General features: G+C 60.1%; 1 protein-coding gene across 1 annotated transcript; it reads right to left on the bottom strand.

Annotated features, from left to right (window-relative positions):
- Positions 1 to 883: 883 nt before the first annotated feature.
- On the bottom strand, positions 884 to 17,326 carry MYBPC3 (myosin binding protein C3). The gene is given in 35 exon segments (NM_001048106.1): positions 884 to 895; positions 1,143 to 1,329; positions 1,610 to 1,746; positions 1,851 to 2,010; positions 2,231 to 2,370; positions 2,519 to 2,714; positions 2,838 to 2,926; positions 3,622 to 3,789; positions 3,902 to 4,036; positions 5,152 to 5,340; positions 5,429 to 5,533; positions 5,860 to 6,019; positions 6,845 to 6,914; positions 6,916 to 6,926; positions 7,161 to 7,300; positions 8,746 to 8,775; positions 8,869 to 8,975; positions 9,699 to 9,864; positions 10,261 to 10,427; positions 10,523 to 10,628; positions 10,707 to 10,831; positions 10,958 to 10,960; positions 11,197 to 11,329; positions 11,955 to 12,118; positions 12,346 to 12,357; positions 12,604 to 12,606; positions 12,978 to 13,031; positions 13,205 to 13,234; positions 13,495 to 13,543; positions 14,039 to 14,156; positions 14,921 to 15,069; positions 15,159 to 15,251; positions 15,330 to 15,461; positions 15,987 to 16,253; positions 17,301 to 17,326. Coding segments are annotated over 35 exon segments (3,831 nt in total). The 5' UTR covers position 17,326; the 3' UTR covers position 884.
- Positions 17,327 to 18,871: the final 1,545 nt, after the last annotated feature.

Below are 18,871 nucleotides of genomic sequence, written 5' to 3'. Positions count from 1 at the left end.
CCTCGAAGCAGCCTGGTATAGCTTCATTCCAGGCTTTCTAGGCACAGAACCACATGGAAGTTCAGCACCGCCCCTGTCCAGGCTTCTGTGAGCACAGGTCAGCAGGGCAAAGACAGTACAGAGCACACGGGACCAGGCAGGAGAGCCTTGGGTTTCTGCTCTGTTGCTAACACACTCCCCCCCCGTCACTGGCCCAGCTTTCCCCATCGGGGGAACGTACACAGTGGGGGGAAGACTAGGTTTCTTCTCGTGCCTTATGAATTCAGGATTCCACCATCAGCCTCATCTAACGCATCCAGGAGACAATACCTGGTTCAGTTTGCTCTGAAGCTCAAGTATATTTCCCTGGGCTTTTTGTGAAAACACTAGACAGGAAGAGTCAGCTCTCTGTGACCACTCGTCTTTTATTGCCCTCATATATTGAGAAAACATGGCAGGCCAGCAAGGTCTGTCCCCAGCCACCATTTCCTGAGCCCACCAACTTCTTGTCCCAAGGCCAGAGAGCGGCCAGTGGGAGCTCAGACGGTTCAGTCTACACAGAGCCGCCAGGCCTGCTTATCTTAAGGGCACTGCCCTATGGATGCTTCCCCCCCAGCCCCACCCCAAGATACACACTTGTGCACACACACTCAACAGCAGGAAGGTGGCTTGTCCAGCGTCCTTCCAGGTTCCCGGGCCGTGGGCCATCGGCATCCTGTTGCACCTGTAACACAGGTTCCCTTGTGAATGCGCTGGTCTGAAATCTTGCAAAGAGGCGCCTGCACCTCCGTCTCCTGATGGCTGCCCCCCCAGAACCAAGGGCTGGGGCTCAGTCTCTGACTCGGGCCGTGGGTGTGGGGATGGCTTAGAGTACATACCTGGCCATCGCCAGGGAGCCAGCCAGGTCACTGAGGCACTGCAGGGGAGAAGGAGGCCGTGGCACACGTGTGTTTCCCCTCCTGGAACCACCCATGTCCCCCCAGCCTCCTGGAAGGCCAAGGGGGGCAGCTGTGGCAGCAGAGCCCAGAAGCCAGTACCCACGTTAGACATGACAAGATTACTGCTTTCAGCCAGAGCAGCTGCGTGGCTGAACCAGAGTCCCAGCTGGTTCCCTGCCTTCTCCACCACCCCAAGCCCCGGCCCTGCTCCCATGGGCTCCTCACCTCGTACTTCCAGGCGGCACTCACACTGTGCCTCGCCTTGTAAGTTGATAGCCCTACAGACATAGATGCCCCCGTCAAAGGGACAGGGCTTTCTAATCTCCAGGGTCAACACTCCCTGCTTGCTGAACATGCGGAAGCGGGCATCCTTCCCCAGATCCAGGCCATTCTTGAACCAGGAAATCTTGGGCTATACATCAGAAAAGGGAGGGAGGGAGACCATCTCAGGTTGGCAGGAGACTTCGCAGGGACCTGTTGCTCTTCTAGGGGCTCCCACTGGAGTCCAAACTATGCCCAAGCAGGGAATGAACAAGGGCCCATGAGACCGCCAAGACTGTGCAGGGAGCGGAGGCTGGCCCCGAGCCCCTGTGGGATAGGAGCAGGGAATGGCTGGGGAGAGGAGCATGGAGTTGGAAGCCTCCAAAGCCTGCCTCCCGAGTCGTCCTGCACCAGGGCCCCAAGCTCTCTACCTTGGGGCTACCCCGCACAGCACAGCAGAGGGTAGCATTGTAGCCAGCGATGACTGAGCGGTTCACCAGGGGGCGGGTGAAGCTCGGGGCCTCTGAGAAGTCCAGGGCCTTATAGCTGGGTGGCTCGTACGTGATGCCTGTTGGTGATAGGACTTTGTCCGGAGAGTGCCCCCCCACCCCCCCGGCTCCTACCACCTCCCTGCCCCGGCTCCTCCTGGGGGTGGCAGGAAAGGTACAGCACCTGGTCTGGGGATAAAGACAGGCTCCTTGGTGGTGGCGGCTTTGTCACTGGGCCCCACCATGTTGTGGCTGAAGACCCGGAAGTAGTAGCCGTTGCCAATGATGAGCTCTGACACCACGCAGTGAGTGCGGCGGTAATGCTCTAGGACAGTGAACCACTCCTGGGGGTGTGGAGGAAGGGGAGGCTCTGTGGGGCCCTACTTCCTGCCAGGGAGTCTCTTTTGGGGTATGCTTGGTATCTGTACCTTAACTGTGGAGGGAATCAGGTCAGAGAGGGAGGATGAGCAGCAGACCCTTTCTCAGGACAAGAGAGGGGGCTGAGGCCCAGTCTGCCTGGCCCTAGGGAGGGAATATAAGGGGGGCCCAGCACCCCAGGCTCACCATGGTCTTCGTGTCGGCTTTCTGTACTGTGTAACCCCAGATTTCTGTGTTGCCATAATCCTGGGGTGGCTTCCACTCCAGAGCCACATTGAAACCCCAGGCTTCGGCGACCCGAATATCCTGGGGAGGGCTTGGCTTGTCTGCAGGAGAGAGCCCAGCTGGAACACACCCTCCGAGTATGCACAGAGGACCCTGGGAGGCCCCCTCACCCCCGCCAGCCTGGCCCTGGCCTGCCACCTTCTGCAGGGACTCTGGGCATCCCAGAGGAGGAGCCCCTGTGCCACGCACCAACGATCTGCAGGACCAGCGTGGCCTTGTCCTCCATGTTCTCGATCCGCAACATCACCTGGTAGGTGCCAGAGTGGGCACGGTGGGCAGCCCGGATGAACAGGATGGTGTCCGTGGGGCTGTTGCGGATGCTCACCTCCTCGCCTGCCAGGGGCTGCCCCTCTTTGGTCCAGGTCACCTGAGGCCGGGGCTTGCCCTGTGAGGAAGGGACAGCTCACCCCCGAGCCTGGCATGACTGGGTCTAGTCAGCCCTGAGACACATCTCCCAACTAGGCAGAGATGACACGCAGTGGAGGATGGGGAGGATGGCCAGCCCTACCTGGAAAGGAATGAGGAGGTTCACGGGCTCCCCAACCTTTCTCTGGATGGTCTGGCGCAGGTGCCTGGGCAACTGGAGCCGGGGCCGCTCTGTGGGTGCCAAGTGAGCAGCTCAGCAAGGGGAAAGCTCTGTCCCCAAGGAGCGCCACATGCCACAGCTCCTCCCCTCCTGAGGCAGGGCCAGAAGGCCACAGCTAAGGAAATGCCTCTCCCTTAGCTCTCCCTGCCCGCCCCAGCCCCAGACCTCAGCCTCACCACACGGCTGTAAGAGGCAGGGATCAGAGAGGGTGAGCAACTTGTTGGAGGTCACACAGCTAGAAGTCACAGGCCAGGATGCAAACATGGGGTCTGGGTCTCTACTCTACCCCCTGGCTGTTTCCACCCCAGTCTACTGTCTCTTTTCCACTTTGAGAACCAATCTCTACAAGATCCATGCTCTGTCAGGAATAGAGGAGAGGGAAGTGGATCCCAGATGGGCCGATGTGATGCTGAGTCATGAGCACAGGGCAGTACCTGCCCGTAGACCCGAGAGGCCCACAGAGCAGAGCTCAGAGACAACGGTGTAATGACCTACATTTTCCCTGACCCAGAACCGGGGGGTCACACAGAAGATATTCTCCGAATATTTGCCCTGGGCCTGAGGCATGAATAGAGCAGAGCCTCGGACCTTCCCCCATGGAGTATTCAGCCCCTCTTTCCAGTAGGGCCTCCCTGGGCCTCCCCAGTTCCTCGGATCCCAGGGGCCGGGGCGTCAGGGGCGGGCCTGTCCTGTGAGGGCCACTCACGCAGTATCTCCTGCACCGTCACGGGCTCCTGGGTGGTGACGGGGGCTCCGGGCCCTGCCATGTTGTGGGCGCGCACCCGGAACTGCAGCCGGGCCCCCGTGGGCAGGTCCTTCACCAGCACCGCCGTGTGCTCCGTCAGCCCCTGCAGGGCCGTCACCCACTCGGAGCCTGGCGGGGAAGGCCCAGGGGCGTCAGGCGTGCACGGCCCCCCCACCGGCCGCCCTCCCGCGCTGGCGGGCCCCCGGGTCGGGGTCGGGGTGGGGGGTGCAGGGCCACTCACAGTCCTCCCGGCAGTACTCCACGCTGTAGCCGTCCAGGCCGCCCGCGCCCGCGCGCTCCGGGGGCCTCCACTTGAGGGACACGGTGGTGTCCGTCACGTCCTCCACCGCCAGGTGGGTGGGCTCGCTCGGGGGGCCTGGGCACGGGGTCGGGGGGGCACAGAGGGGTCTGAGTGGGCCTGCGCCCCCGGAACACCGAAGGGCCCGCCCCCTCGAGCACACGGGGCGCTCGGCCCCTGCCTGGCCCTCCAGCACCCGCAGAAATGCTCCAGCTCCGTTGAAAGATGTCTCTAGACGGGCTTCCGAACAGACGACGGCAACAGTCCTCGCTAAAGGGGGCCGCACACAGGAAAGCATACCCCAAAGAACGCACGCGCGCCCAGACGGGCCACTCCGGCGGGACAACACAAGAAATGCTATAAACGTAGCATTTAGGGAAAAACTAGCCCAAAGCAGGGAAATTCCTGGCGCCGTAGGGTGAGGTGAGTCGACTGAGAGTTAAGCAAACTACAAGTCAGTCCCTAAAGAGAGAGGCCTGGAGCCTTCTCCCCACAGGCCCCCCACCCCCATGCTGTCATCTCCCCAGGTTGTGTGCCCCCTCCAGGGACCAGAGGGGGGTGCCCGCCCCCCACCCACCCCCGACAGCTGCCCCCCCGCTCCCACGTCCCGGGAGGGACAGCTGTCCTCAGCACTGTTCCGCCCTCTGGACCCCCATGACCCAGAGAGGAAACAGAGGCTTCAGGGGAGGCCGTGACCCCAGATGGCCCCCCTGGAGTGATGGAGCTGACTCTGCAAACTCCGTCTCTGAGTCCAGCCCACGATCCTTTGCACAGACCCAAGCCCCTTGGACCCCCAGGCAGTCAGGACCCTCGCTCTGTCCTATATATGACAAACCCTGGTTGAAGGGAGTGGGGAACAGGGGACAGTTAACATTTATTGAGCACCTGCTGTGTGCCATTCTAACAGCAGTTCCATGAAGTAGATATTGTCATTACCCCCATTTTATAGATGTGGAAACTGAGGCCTAAGAGGCACCCACAGTCAGATTGGTGTGAGTCTCGGCTCCACCCCTACCAGCTAGGTGACCTCAAGCAAGCCCTTCTGGGCACCTCACTTTCTTCATTTGTGAAATGAAGAGGATTATCCCCAACTGAGGCTTACAGGAGACCCTGATGTGTGGTGGCCGCCCACAGAGCAGGGGCTAATCCTGACCGGGGAGGGCGCGGGGCAGTGCCAGGCCAGGCGGGCTCACCGATTGGCATGAAGGGCTGGGAGGCAGGGCTAGGCCTGGACATGCCGATGGCGTTGACCGCGTAGACTCGCATCTCGTACACCACACCCTCAATCATGCGCCGGGCCTCATGGCTCAGCTCCCGCAGCAGGTCGAAGTTGAGCCGCATCCACCGGTAGCTCTTCTTCTTCTTGCGCTCCAGGATGTAGCCTGATGAAAGGGAGGTGGGAGCTCCGGCCTGGGGCCCAGATACCCCCGCCCCCTGGCCCCCGGCTCTGTCCCCATGCCTGCCGCTCACCCAGGACCGGCTGGCCACCGTCGTAGGCTGGGGGCTCCCACTGCACGGTGCAGGAGTCCTCGCCCACGTTGCTGATCTTGGGGGCCGCAGGAGCATCCGGCACATCTGAGGGAAGGGTGGACCCACATCAGCCCTGCCAGGCCCCTGAGCCGACGCTGCTCGTTCCCTTGGCACCCCAACCAACAGCCAGAGCCCACCTCCACTGTACCCCACAGACATTTCTAGAATGCGGCTCTGATCATGTCACCAGCCTGTGATCATTATGGCTCCCCACTGCCTGTATACACCCTGTGTCCTAATCCCAATCCTCTCCGGGGAGCTGAGAGCATGTCTTGGGATGTCTGTCAAAATGACTAACCAAGTGGATGGACAGGCCCCCTGCCGGGTTTCCCTCTATTTTCCCCTCCTGGCCCCGGGACAGCCAGCCTCACCGATGACCTTGACTGTGAGGTTGACCTGGTCCTCGCCCACGGGGTTCTTCACCGTGACGACATAGACACCCTCGTCTTCCTTCTCGGCCCCCTCCACAGTGAAGATGCTGCGGTCCTTGGTGGTCTCCACACGGACCCGGCCCTCGGTCTCACACAGCAGCTGGGGGGGAAGGGGTATCTGGGGACCTAGTCGGACCTCACAGGCTTTGGGAGCCTCTGTGATGGCCCGAGATAGGAAGAGAGCTCAGGGGGCACTTGGGTGGCTCAGTGATTGAGCCTCTGCCTTTGGCTCAGGGCATGATCCCAGAGTCCTGGGATCGAGTCCTGCATCGGGCTCCCTGCATGGAGCCTGCTTCTCCCTCTGCTTGTGTCTCTGCCTCTCTCTCTGGGTCTCTCATGAATAAATAAATAAAATATTTAATTAAAAAAAAAAAGGAAGAGAGCTCAGAGCGGGGTCCGGGGAGCAGATGCAGCCCAAGTGGAAACCACTTGTGTGAGCACCTAGTCCAAACACCTTTATTTAGTGCCCGCCAGGGCAGGGGCGTAGCACTAGGGTGAGGGTCTTGGGCTCTAGCTCTGGCTTTGTCTGGAGCTTTGGGCCTTAGCTGTTCTCTCTGTGCCTCAGTGTTCTTATCTGCCCAATGGAAATAGCACGGCCTTACAGAGCTGAGGATCCCAAAAGACCTCAGGTGGGTGGAGGGGCCAACTGCCCGGAGGAGGAAAAGCTGACCCGAGTGGGGCCCAGGCAGCTGCTCTTTCGGGGAAACCCTCTCCCTCGCTGGGAAGACGGGAGCCAGGGAGCAGCCCTGTCATGAGGGCGCCCCAGCAATGTTAAGGGACCCTGTGCCCGATGGAGGCACGGTGGCGGGGGTGGGCGGGGGGGTCCCACAGAGGCCGTGCCTGGGGCTGGGGCATAGCGGCCAGATGCATAGGCAGAAAATAACAGAAGGCAAAGGAGCCCCATCTCACCGTCAGCCTCACTCACCTTCTTGTCAAACACCCACTCGTCACTGGCAGCGGCATCCCCCGAGGCATCAGGCGCTGGCCCTGCTGGGAACCTTGTTCTTCTGGAAACAGAGCAGGAAGGAAGCAGGGGAACGGGCTGACTCAACCTGGAGGGAATCCCTGCCCAGCCCCCTTCTGCGGCCCACCTTGCCCACCTCCCTGCCAGCTGAGCACCTGCGCTCCCACTCGGTGACCAGCTGTGCACATGTGGGGTGGGGTGGGGAACAGTTTCCCACACCCGCTGGCCCCACGCACCCGTTGTCCGGATGGGGGAGTGGAGGACGGGGGCAGGGTACCTGTGTGATGGTCTTCTGCCAAATTACAGTGGGAGCAGGGTCCCCAGAGATAGGGACATCCAGGCGTAGCTTGTTCCCAGCCACAACCACGATAGTGTCTGGCTTGCGGCCCGGGCAGTCCAGGTGGATCTTGGGAGGTTCTGGGGTGGGGTGGAGAAGGCATAGGTTGGAGAAAGGGGAGGGCCCACGAGAGACGGAGAAACTGGAAGGAGCATGTGCCCCTGCTTGTGTTTAGTCACTTTGAGGTATCATTTTTTTTTAAGATTTTATTTATTCCTGAGAGACACAGAGAGAGGCAGAGACACAAGTAGGCTCCCTGCAGGGAGCCTGATGCGAGACTCGATCTCGGGTCCCCAGGATCATGCCCTGGGCTGAAGGTGGTGCTAAACCGCTGAGCCACCCAGGCTGCCCCACTTTGAGGTATAATTAACATAGAATAAAAGGCCGAGATTTGAGCACACAGCTTGATGAGTTGTGACAAATGCGTACACCTGTGCAACTACCACCCCAATCAAGACCTAGAACATTTCCGTCCCCCCAGGCAGTTCCCAGGGAGGTCTGTAACACCGGGTCGCCTACTGTAGCATTTCTCAAACTGTAATTACGGGGGACATGAAGGTTCTGCCAGAAAAAAGACAAAAGAAGTTTCCGTGACCAAATCAAGTAGGAAACCCTGGATGAAACAAAGTACATTTCTTTACCATGAGATTTAAAAACACTGAACACTTGCTCTCTCTTGCTCCAGAATCAGCAAGAGGTAGAGCAAGTGTTCAGTGGTTCCCAAACTTACCTTACCATGGAACTCTTTGGGGTTTTTTTGTGAAGATTTTATATATTTATTCATGAGAGACCCAGAGAGAGAGGCAGAGACACAGGCAGAGGGAGAAGCAGGCTCCATGCAGGGATCCCGATGTGGGACTCGATCCCGGGACCCTGGGATCATGCCCTGAGCCGAAGGCAGATGCTCAACTGCTGAGCCACCCAGGCGTCCCACCATGGAACCCTTTGAAATGGAGTATCCTGCTCAGTGGACTTGTTTGGAAAGCGCTGACCTAGAGTGTGCCTCAGCCTGGACTATCCTCCTGAAGTTAGAATTCTTAAATATCTGATAGATGTTTAATCTAAAAGCAGAACAGATTTGGGGCACCTTGGGTGACTCAGCCCACTAAGCATTCGGCTCTAGATTTCAGCTCAGGTCACAAGCTCATGGCTGTGAGATGGAGCCCCTCATCGGGCTCTGCGCTGGGCATGGAGCCTGTGAGAGATTCTCTCTCTCCCTCTCTCCCTTTGCCCCTCCCCCTGTTAAAAAATAATTAAAAATAGAAATAAAGACAGAACAGATTTAATGATGGAGTCACATCTTCTTATCTTTCCCGCACCCCATGGAGGAGGCACTATGAGGAGTCCCATTTTATAGATGAGGGAACTGAGGTGCCTAGAGATTACGATTGGCCTATGGTTGAGAGCACTGGAGCTGGAGCTGGGTCTTGGGGTCCCCGCTGCAGGTTCCTTGCTCTTCCCTCTGTCTGGGACTGGAGAGGGACATGGGTGGAGTGGGGTGCAGGGAAGAGGTCCCGAGACTCACCCTGCCTGGGCACGAAGTCGATCTTGACCTCTGCAAGAGAAGGAAGAGCAAGTGGCGTGGAGGTGGGTGGACAAAGGCAGAGACGGCCTCAAGGGCCCCCACTGTGGCCCCGGTGCCGCTCACCCATGAAGTGTAGCTTGGCCGACAGGTTGCAGGCAAAGCCTTCAGGCACAAAGCTGTAGTCAGCCTCGTCCGCAGGCGTGACGTCGTCAATGGTCAGTTTGTGGACTCTGCAGAGAAGTGGTGGCTCAAGGGACCCCCTGGGCCACCCCACCGCGCCCCGCCCAGCCCTCACCACAGTCAGGGCTCCCAGGGCCCTCGCCCCACCCTAGCTCAGGGGTGGTCTGGTAGTTCAAATGCTTGCTCTATTTTTGACCTTCCAGCCCCTCACGTGTTTTCAGAAGTAGACAACGTACAAGTGGCCCTTGGCTGGGCCCTTGGAGACTGAGCAGGGGCTGGTCGCACTAATCTCTGTGACCTTGGGCCCAGCACGGGCCAGCCCAGATGCTCGAGGCATGAGTAAGAGAGTGGGAGAGGGAGAGGCCCCTGGCCAGAGCCAGCTCCGGGTGGCCTCCTGCCCCGTGCTGGTCATGAGCTGGGGGGTACGGGGGGGGGGAGGTATAGGCTGGGGGGTGCTCCAGCCTGTCTGTGTCTCTCACTGCTTCTCTGCAGGACTCCCCTCTGTGTCCTTCTCTCTCTAAATCTCTGTCCTGGGTCTGTGTGTCTGTCTTTCCATCCATCTCTGTTTCTGTCCCTCTCTTTCCATGTCTCTCTCTGTTTTTCCCTGTCTCTCCATGCGTCTCTATCTCAGCCCCTGTGTCTGTCTGTCTGTCTGCTTTCCTGTTTCTCTGTGTCTGTCCCAGGCTCTGTTTCTCCCTCTGTCTCTGTCTCCAGTCTCCGCCCGCCCCGTCCGCCTGCCCCGCTCTGCGTGGGGCCGAGCCCCGCACACTCACCGCCCTATGTGGGACACCTTTATGCGGCTATCAGGCACCAGCTCCTTCCCGTTCTTCAGCCACACGCCCCGCACATTCTCGTCGGACACCTCACACTTGAACACCGCCTGGTCCTTCGCGCCCACCGTCAGGTCCGCAATGCTCTGGTACACCTCTAGCTTCTTCTCTGGGGGGCAGGACAGAGCCAGTGAGCTGGGGAGGGGGTGTGGGGCTGTGGGCGCCAATCCCCATGGAGATCACGTGGGTGTGAAAACACATGTGCATGCACGAGTGTGAGGCACGTGGGCCTGTGATGGTGCAGTGTGCACAAGGAACCTCAAGTGCTTGGGGTTGGGAGTGGGGGTGGGGGACACTAACTGGCCCCTTGGCCCCTCCCAGGACTCTCTGAGGCGGCCACCTCAGCGTCTGTATGTTACAGACGAGAAAAGTGAGGCTCGGTGTGTCAGAGTGACTTGCCCAAGGTCACACGGGCCTCCAGTCTGGGTCAACCTAGCCCCCCTATAAGGCCGGGGGTGGTGCTGGGGCCGAGCCTGCCCAAAGCCATCCCCCTGCTGGGCCTCACCCTGCACGATGAGCTCGGCCAGCGCCTGGCCGCCACTGGTGCGCAGCGCGTAGTGCCCGGCGTCCTCCAGCGTCGCCTCGTTGATGATCAAGTGGTGTCTCTGGCCATCCTTCTTGAACCGGTATTTGAAGGTCTCCTCCCTGGTCAGCTCCACCCCATCCTTCAGCCTGGCCAGTGGGCAGGCTGTAAGTGCTGGGGCCGCGGTCGGGGGTGCCCACAGGCCCCCCCAGCCCTGCCCACGCCCCATGAGCCCAGCACTCACCATTTGACCTGGGCCCCCTCCTCGGACACCTCACACTCAAACTCCACCCGCTGTCCCACCATCACCAGCTGGTCTTCCAGGGGCCGAGTGATCAGCACGGGGGGCTCTGTCAAGGAGGGTGCACGTGAGGTCCTCTGCCCCTGCCCCCAGGCTCGGGGCTCCCAGGGTCCCCGTCCGGGCCCACCTTTGACGAAGAGCTCGGTGCTGCACTTCTCCCCGCCCACCACGCACTGGTAGGCCGCGTCGTCCGCCAGCGAGCACTGGCTGATGGTCAGCGTGCGCTTGGCCCCGACGGACTCAAAGATGTACCTGCGCGGGCGCCGCGGGAGGGTGCAGGGACATTGCTCACCTCCTCAGCCCTGGGGGCCCCGTCCGACCCCCCGAGGGGACCCCGTGCCCCCAGCCCAAGCCTTCCCTCCGGCAGCTGGGCCTTACTTGCTGTGGAGCCGAAGGGGCCGTGGGAGCGTCCGGAGGAGAGGAAGCGAGCCGAAGAGAAAAAGCAAGAACAGAGACAGGCAGAAACGGAAAGATGGGAAACTAGACCCGGAGAGAGGGCAGTGGGGTGGGGGAGACAGGCAGGGACCGGTCGCCGTAGAGAACATGGGGGGCGAGAGGCAGGGAGAGCGGGCTGGGGAGCCTCCAGGCCCCCCTCCCCGGCCCCCCCCGCAGTGCACCTGCCGCTCATCTGGATCTCCTGTCCATTCTTAAGCCACTTGACGTCAGCGTCGGGGTCGGCCAGCTCCACAGTCAGCCGGATCTTGTGGCCCTTGCTCACCTGGTAGGCCGGCTCCAGCTTCTTCTGAAAGGCTGAGCACCACCATCATGGCCCCCCCAACCCCTGCTCCCCCCAAGCCCTTCACACCCACTGTGGTGGCTGGTGGCTGTGCCCCAGAGCCACGTCCTCCCACCACATTCCTCCTGCCACCCCCTTCTCTCTCCGCGTCCACTCTGCCTGTCTCTCTCTCTGTTCTGCATGCCTGTCTGCTTCTATCTCTTTGTCCTTCTGCCTTCCTTGGGGTCCCCTCCACCTGCTCTGCTCGGCTCAGGGTTAGGCTTAGTGGCTCCCAGAGACAAAAGCTTGGCTGGAGACCAGTGACGGCGGGGGGGGGGGGGGGGGGGGGCGTGGAGGGCAAGGGACTTAGTCTTTGCCTTGACTCTATTTCACAGCACCCCCCAGGCTTTTCTTCATTGAGGGCCCCCTCTGTGCTCTGTCATTTCCCTTGTGGTGTCTCTGGGCTAAACTTTGCCCTTATTTTTTGTGCCCTTCTTTTTTGTGGACAGGGGCTAACCTGGGCATTCTTGTTTTTTTCCAACACAAGGTTAATCTGGGCCCTTCTTGCCTGAGTGTCTCTGGGCCAAGCTGGACTCTTCCCTTCCCACCACAACCGTGTGTGCGCCAGCGCCGTCTCCTCTGGCTGGCAGGCGGCCTCACCTGTGCTCTTCTTCTCATCCCGCTTCATGCCCTTGAGCCTCTTGAGCATGCCACGCAGGTCGGTGACGCCGTGCTGGAAGGCGATGCGCTCGTACTCGGACGGCGACGCCTGCCGCAGGATCTCCCACACGTCCTCCTCGGCTGGTGCCTCCAGCCTGGAGTCCCTGGTCCGCAGTCCAGCAGAGAGGCCTCAAGGGATACCCCCGGCGCCCCCTCCCTGCCCTCCCCTGGGGTGGGGCTTCCTGGGGCTCAAGACCAAGGAGGCCACAGCTGCCCCCACCCCTCTGTCCCTTCCCCTCTGGTGCAGCCTGAGCTGGCACTGGACTTAAGGTTCGGTATGGGGAAGTCTCAGTGGAAGTGGGGGCGACAGGGGTGCAGGATTCAGACTCACCTCCGGAAACTGCTGCTCCGGGCAGGGCAGAAAGGCAGTGACCATTAGAGGCGTGGGCCACCTGCCCTCAAGGATGTGGGGTCACAGCCCACAGGCCCTCACCTCCTCCCTCCCCCCTCCCCCATTTACTCTGCACTGGGCATGCACAGGAAGGACCCGAACCTCCCAGACACCCTAGTCAGGGGGGTCCACACACGGGATGGATTCGGAGTCCCACCAGCACCCTGCTGGCCCAAAGCACCCGCCCCCGATGCTTACTCTCTGGGCCGCAGCAGCATCAGCGGTAATGCAGTGTCCAGGAGACAGAGGGAGGGGACATAGAGTCAGCTGGGGGCCAGGGGAGCAGATTCCAGCTTCTTCCAGGTCCCCGGAGCCCCACTGAGTTAAGCTATCATAGACTCAGGGGTCGGGGGTCGGGGTGACCCTGTGAGGATGTTAGTCCCCAGGGTACAATGCCTGCCCTCTGATTCCTCCCAAAAGCAGGACTGTCCCATTCGACAGACCAGGAAACTGGTTCAGAGAGTTCAGTAACTGGCTCAGGGCCACACAGCTCAGGTTCATGAGAACCTCATCGCCAGGGTCTGAACTGGGGCCTCGACATCCACCCCAGGAGCTGCTACCCAGGAGCTCACCTCTTCTTCAGCAGCGAGCTGAAGTCCAGAGTTCCTGCGTCCTCGTGGCTGTCACTATGGAGAGGGACCCCCAGTAAGGCTGCAGTGGGGCCAGCCAAGCGGACTTGGGCAGGGGCAGGGGTGGAGAGAGGTACTGGGACAGGACAGGGCACTGGCTGGATGGGGGCCCCTGTCATCTCAGACCCCCAAGGTTGGCATACTGGGCAGGAAGGGCTGGGAGACGGTACCTGATACGCCGACCACTGCCAGCCAGGCTCCTGGGGCGGGGGGGGGGGGGGGGGGTGTTTAGAACAAGTTTCTCACCTGCTCAGGGGAGCCAGCTGCTCCACCCCTATCAGCTTCATCCCTGCACCCCCACACACAGCACTCCCAGCCCAGGGGAGCCAGCTGCCCTACCTCTATCAGCTTCATCCCCACCCCCACATTCCCCCCCCACATCACTCTTAGCCCTAACCCCAGGGGTCCTCCAGCCCCAGCGTTGGCCTCCCCCACACCCTGAGGATAGACAACCACTCACGTGCGGCGGAAAGCTGATCTGAGGTCCAGGTCTCCCGGGCCAACAGCCTCTGGGTGCAGAGAGGGAGGAGACGGGGAAGGGGCTTCAGAGGAGCCGTCCCAGAAGCCCTGGCCTGGGATCTCTGAGTGTCACACGCCTGCCCTCCATGACCCTTGAGAGTGGGCGTCTACCCCAGAGCTCCACATTCTGGGCCTTTCTGGGGTTGAGGTACCAGGGAGGTGGGGCATTAATGGTCCTCAGTCCCTTAGAGGTGGCTGACCTCACACTCGACTCTCAGCCCACCCTTCACCTGTTCACGGGTGTCAGGAGCCTGGGCCGCCAAGATGACTGAGACCTCAGGTGAGACCCGGGCGCGGCTGTTAGGCCCCACCCCAGCCCTAGAAGCCTCACAGGTCTCTCTCGTGGCCCCGCAGGAGCAGCCCTGGGCATGTGGTCAGCAGTCGTTGGAGCAGGACCAGGCATCCTCCTCCGTGTTGGCAACTGGGGGCAGACGCAGGGGAAGGAGGGGACCCCGAGCCCAGGACAGACACCAGGCTCCCCTCACCGTGGACAGTGAGATTGAAGTTGCAGCTGTCAAACTTGTCCTTGGTGGACACCTCACAGCGGTAGCCGCCCGCAGAGGTAGGCTGGGCATCTGTAATGTGCAACTCAAACAGGTAGACCTGTGGAGGTGAGGGGTCAGGGGAGACCAGGGGCCAGAAGAAGAGGCCCTTCGCTCCTAAAGGAGGCTGGGAGTGGCTGATGGCCTCTCCCTCAGGGTTTAGCTAACCCTTAGGGTTTTGTGTAAAGACACATGACTGCCATCTGCTGGCACAGGGTGGTGATAAGTGATAAATCTGTGATGTCTACAAGGCAAATGACAGTCACTTAAGATGAGGCACTCTTGGGCAGTGCACAATCCACGCAACCGAACATCTTGGCCCTGCCCTGCCAGAGGCTCACTTGCCTGGGCCAAGACTGTGGAAGAGCAAGAGGAGCAGAAGCTGGGAGTCAAAGCACAGGTTCGAGGCCTGGCTCTGAGTGACCTCAGACCAGCAAAAACAACCTCTCAGCTTTGGTATCTTCATCTGTATAACGAAGGGCAGCTTGGGCTCTGATATCCATCTATCCAGAGGCTTTCCATCCTCATTGGCTGAAGAACCCCCCAACTCTCCTGAACTCCCTGTACCCCCCTGAGCTTTATTACGCCCCCTTGAGATTACCATGCCCTGCAAGTCCCCAAGTCCCACAGGTCCCCTGGAATTCCCCATTCTCCCTGTGTACCCGTGGCCACTTGACCTGCTTCCCAGCCTCGCCAGGTATCTTGTTTGCACCTGCCATATGCCCTCAGTCTTAGGGTGATCCTTCAGGGCTCCCCGTGCCTCTGGAGCCTCCCAGGGGCTCCTCATGGCCTCTTTCCCACCCCCCTGCTCCCCGCAGGCCCCACCTTGCTGGTCCTGTCATAGCTGCTGTGCAGCTGCAGGTGCTGGCCGGCTTTGCTGCTCAGATCCACCCACTTGCCTTTGAACCACTTGACCGTGGGTGGCTTCAGGAGGCTGGCTCCGGCCACACGTGCTGAGAAGGTGATACTGCCACCTACAGGAGAGGGGCGCAGGACTGGGCTTGGGAGGGAGGGCGCCCTGCTGCCCCCTTCCCCACCCTAACCTGCTGCAGCCCACACTCACCTGCTGTCACTTCACCGTCCTGTGGCCGCATCACAAAGAGGCCGATGGGGTCATCAGGGGCACCGGAGCCATCAGGGGCTGCCGAGCTCGACCCTGTGGATGGAGGCCTCTGAGACCTGCCCAGGACACCCCATCCGCAGGCCGTGGCTGTCCCTGCACCGCCCCTCTCACCTTCGGGACTTGAGGAGCCTCCTTTCTCCTCAGTGGCTGAGGCTAGGGCTTCTCCGGGGGCTCCGGGAGCCTCAGCAGGAGCAGGGGCAGGGGCAGGGACAGAAGCAGGGCCCGGCACAGTCTCTGCCTTCTCTGGAAGGGCCAGGGGCAGGGGTCGTAGAGCCACTTCTCCCCAGAGAGCCCTCCTCTTGTCCCTGGTCCCCCTTGGGCTCTGCAGGCTGCCCAGATCGGCGTGTGCACATCGTGCAGACCGCGTGCCTGCGTCCTGGTGCGGCGGCCCCAGCAGCGCTGAGCGCCCCCGCCCCCCCAGGCTGGGCTGACGCTCCCTGCACACCCCCAGCCGGCGGGCCTCCCCGCACACACAGCCGCCAAGCGCCCATCCCGTCAGCAAGCGGGTGTCCAGAGGGAGGGCGGCCTTCTGCCTTATTCATCTCTGAATTTCCCCTACTTGCGCGATGGCTGGGACAGGCCAGGGAGGCCCATGGGGACATTCAGAGACGTCTTGCTGCCGAAAAGAGAAGGGCATTCCTGGCAGAGGGCACAGCCAAAGCAAAGGCAACAGGGTGGAGAGGCACTTCCTCCCTGGGTGACGGACGGACGGGTGCAGGGCTGCCCCCAGAAGCTCAAACCTCGGGGAAGGGCTGACCAGGGTCTTACCCGCTTCTATGACCTTGAGGTCAAACTTGACCTTGGAGGAGCCAGCGATGACTGCGTAGGACCCCTGGTCGGCAGGGCCCACGTCCCGCACTGTCAGAGTGTGCCTTGTGCCCTCGGCTGCCAGGCCATACTTGTCACTGGCGCTGATGTCACTGCCCCCCCGCTGCCAGCGCACCTTTACTCCTGATCGCTCGGTCTCGGCCTCAAACACAGCAGGGCTGCCGGCGGCCACCTCCGCCGACCTCGGCTTCTTGCTGAAGGCTGAGACTGAGAGAGAGGCCCGCGGAGGCTGCAGGAGCCCCTGGCTTTCCCATGCACCCCCACCCCTGCAGCCCTCTTCTTGACTCTGGTGATAAGCACTTTAATGCATCACCTCGTTTAATGTTCCAGCGGCTCTATGAGGTGGCTGTGATTATTACACCCATTTCCCAGCTGAGGACACTGAGGCTCAGAGAGGTTAAGTGACTTATCCAAGATCACACGGCCAGTAGGCAAGCAGCCAGGACTGTATTCCTAACCTCCACACAAACTTTGCTAGATGTGTCCTCGGATAGCCCACCCTCCTTGCCTGGGGAAGCCCAGGTCCTTCTTTCCCCCACCATCCAGGGCCCTTAGCAGGGGGCACCTGAATGTGGCTAAATTTGTTCTCCAAGGGCCTCAGGCAGAGAATCAGCAACTGAGATAAAGCTGGCCTGGGGGGAAGGGCTGAAAAGGGGGTGGCCGATCCTTGCCCTGCATGACCTTGGTAAGAGCACAGGCCAGATCCCCGGGCTGTGACTTTCTCTGTCCTTGGCCCAGGATCAGGGGCCTGTTGATCAGTGCCTGTTCCTCTCCCAGAACAGAGGGGCTGCATTACCTCAACGTGGGAGTCACGCCTGGCCTGGTGTGGGGGCCACAGGGGTGCAGGCTCATAAAGCAGAGAATCTCACAGCTGAAGAGAACCAACCCAACTCCTCCTTGTACAGATAGAGAAACTGAGACCCGGGGAGGGCAGGGGCTTGCTCAGGTGCATTCAGTGAGACTGGCTCCAGTCTAGACTCAACCTGGGTTCATGCCTGCAGCGATCTTTTTCCAAAAGCCAAGCTCAGGCTTAATCTTGCTACATAAGTAGATGGGATGGGGACAGGGGAGGGGTCCCCTGGCTGGCCCTCACTCTATCAGAAGGATGGGAAGGAGAAACTGAGAACCACAAAAAAGACCTGGAAGGCAGCCAGCCACCACTCTCGGGAACTCACTCTGAGGCCTGCCCCCCCACTTGTAAATGCCCCAGCCCTTCTTCCCCACACCCAATCCCAACCCCAGGCCCGGAGCTACCTGGCTTCTTCCCTGGCTCAGGCATCTTGAGAGAGGTGACACCAGGGACTGTGCAGTCACAGGCCGCCCAAAGAGGATCTGAGCAGGACCCGTCCCCCCACACTATATAAGGGGCTCTCCCCTCCCCAGGATTTCTTATCTTCCTCCTGCCCAGCCACCTGCTAAATATAGACAAATTCCAGAGAGTGAGGCTCTTCAGGGAGATGGCAGGGCCACATTGTTCCAGGCTCGCTCCTGTCCCTTCTCCCTCCTGTCCAATGTGATGGCTTCTGCCCCCCAACCTTTGGTGAGTCTCAGGGGTACCCCAAACCCTGTCTGTCTGTTCATCTGACAGGGAAAGGGCATGATAAATTGGCACGCTCACAGATCCTGGAGCCGGGCTGCCGTCAGAGGCAAAGCTGACTCTTGCCAAAGTCACAAGGATTCACACAAAAAAAGACCCAGAATATTCTGTCCCACCCCCCATACACTGTTCCTCTATGAACTTTTGCCTTCCCCCCTCCCCCACAGCCCCCTGTCACAGCAGGGTCATCGGTGTCTGCACAGAAAGAAGCAAACTAGGCATGACTGTCTCCAAGCAAGATGCAATATCGGGAATGGTCATTTGTCCCTCGTGGCCTGGAGGGAGTTCTCTACACATCATCACCATGTAGCCCAAACTTAGACATTCCTCTTTTTTTTTTTAATATTTTATTTATTTATTCACGAGGGTCACAGAGAGAGAGAGGCTGAGACATAGGAAGAGGGTGGAAAAGGAAGCTCCTGCAGGGAACCCGAAATGGGACTCGATCCCAGGACCCCAGGATCACGCCCTGACCAAAGACAGATGCTCAACACTGAGCCACCCCCCCTGGCATCCCTCTATTCCTCTTTTTAACTACCTGTGACTGTATCCCCCGCTCCTTAGCCTTCTTCAAAGAGGACTGAGCACCCCTTTCCTTCTTGTGGGGCTTGGAAACCTGAGAAGGGACGTCACAGTTCAAGCCTGGAGGGCGTTTGCCCTGATGCCAATGGCCCCAAGTCTGGGTTCTCTGAGGCCTGCTGGCTGCCCTGGGATGTTTCCTCACTCCCACACTGGCTTCCGCTACATCTTGTCACTTACTGTTGGAAGCAAGATGCTTCTGGGCTTCCAGGTTCATCTTTTTTTTCTGTTTCTCCCTTTTGATGGGGACTAGAAGCCGGACCAGCTGTGCAATTGGGGTCCTGCCGCCATGCATTCTGTGAGGATGCTTTGGGGCTTAATTCCTGGTCCTGGCCCTGCTCGACAGCACCCCATTCCAGACCTGTGAGGGGGCCTAGCAGCCAGCCTGCGGGGGGGATCCGGCCCATCCCTCACCTAAGCTGTGTGACCTTGGATGGACCGGTTTGACCTCTCCATGATTCAGTTTCCCGGTCTATAAAATGGGATGATACTAGACTTTGCTCCTCGAGGTTGACACGTAATAAATGGCCAGAAAATCCAACGTTGCAGCCACGATGATCCTCATCATCCTCACAGGAGCCACAACCTAGATTTTAAGCCTCACTGAGGCATTTTTAAAAAGCCCATATATCAGGCGCAGGGGGCTCTG

This window comes from Canis lupus, chromosome 18 (assembly GCF_011100685.1).
Source record: "Canis lupus familiaris isolate Mischka breed German Shepherd chromosome 18, alternate assembly UU_Cfam_GSD_1.0, whole genome shotgun sequence".
Taxonomy (NCBI): Eukaryota; Metazoa; Chordata; class Mammalia; order Carnivora; family Canidae; genus Canis; species Canis lupus.
This window is presented reverse-complemented; position numbering and strand designations above follow the sequence as displayed.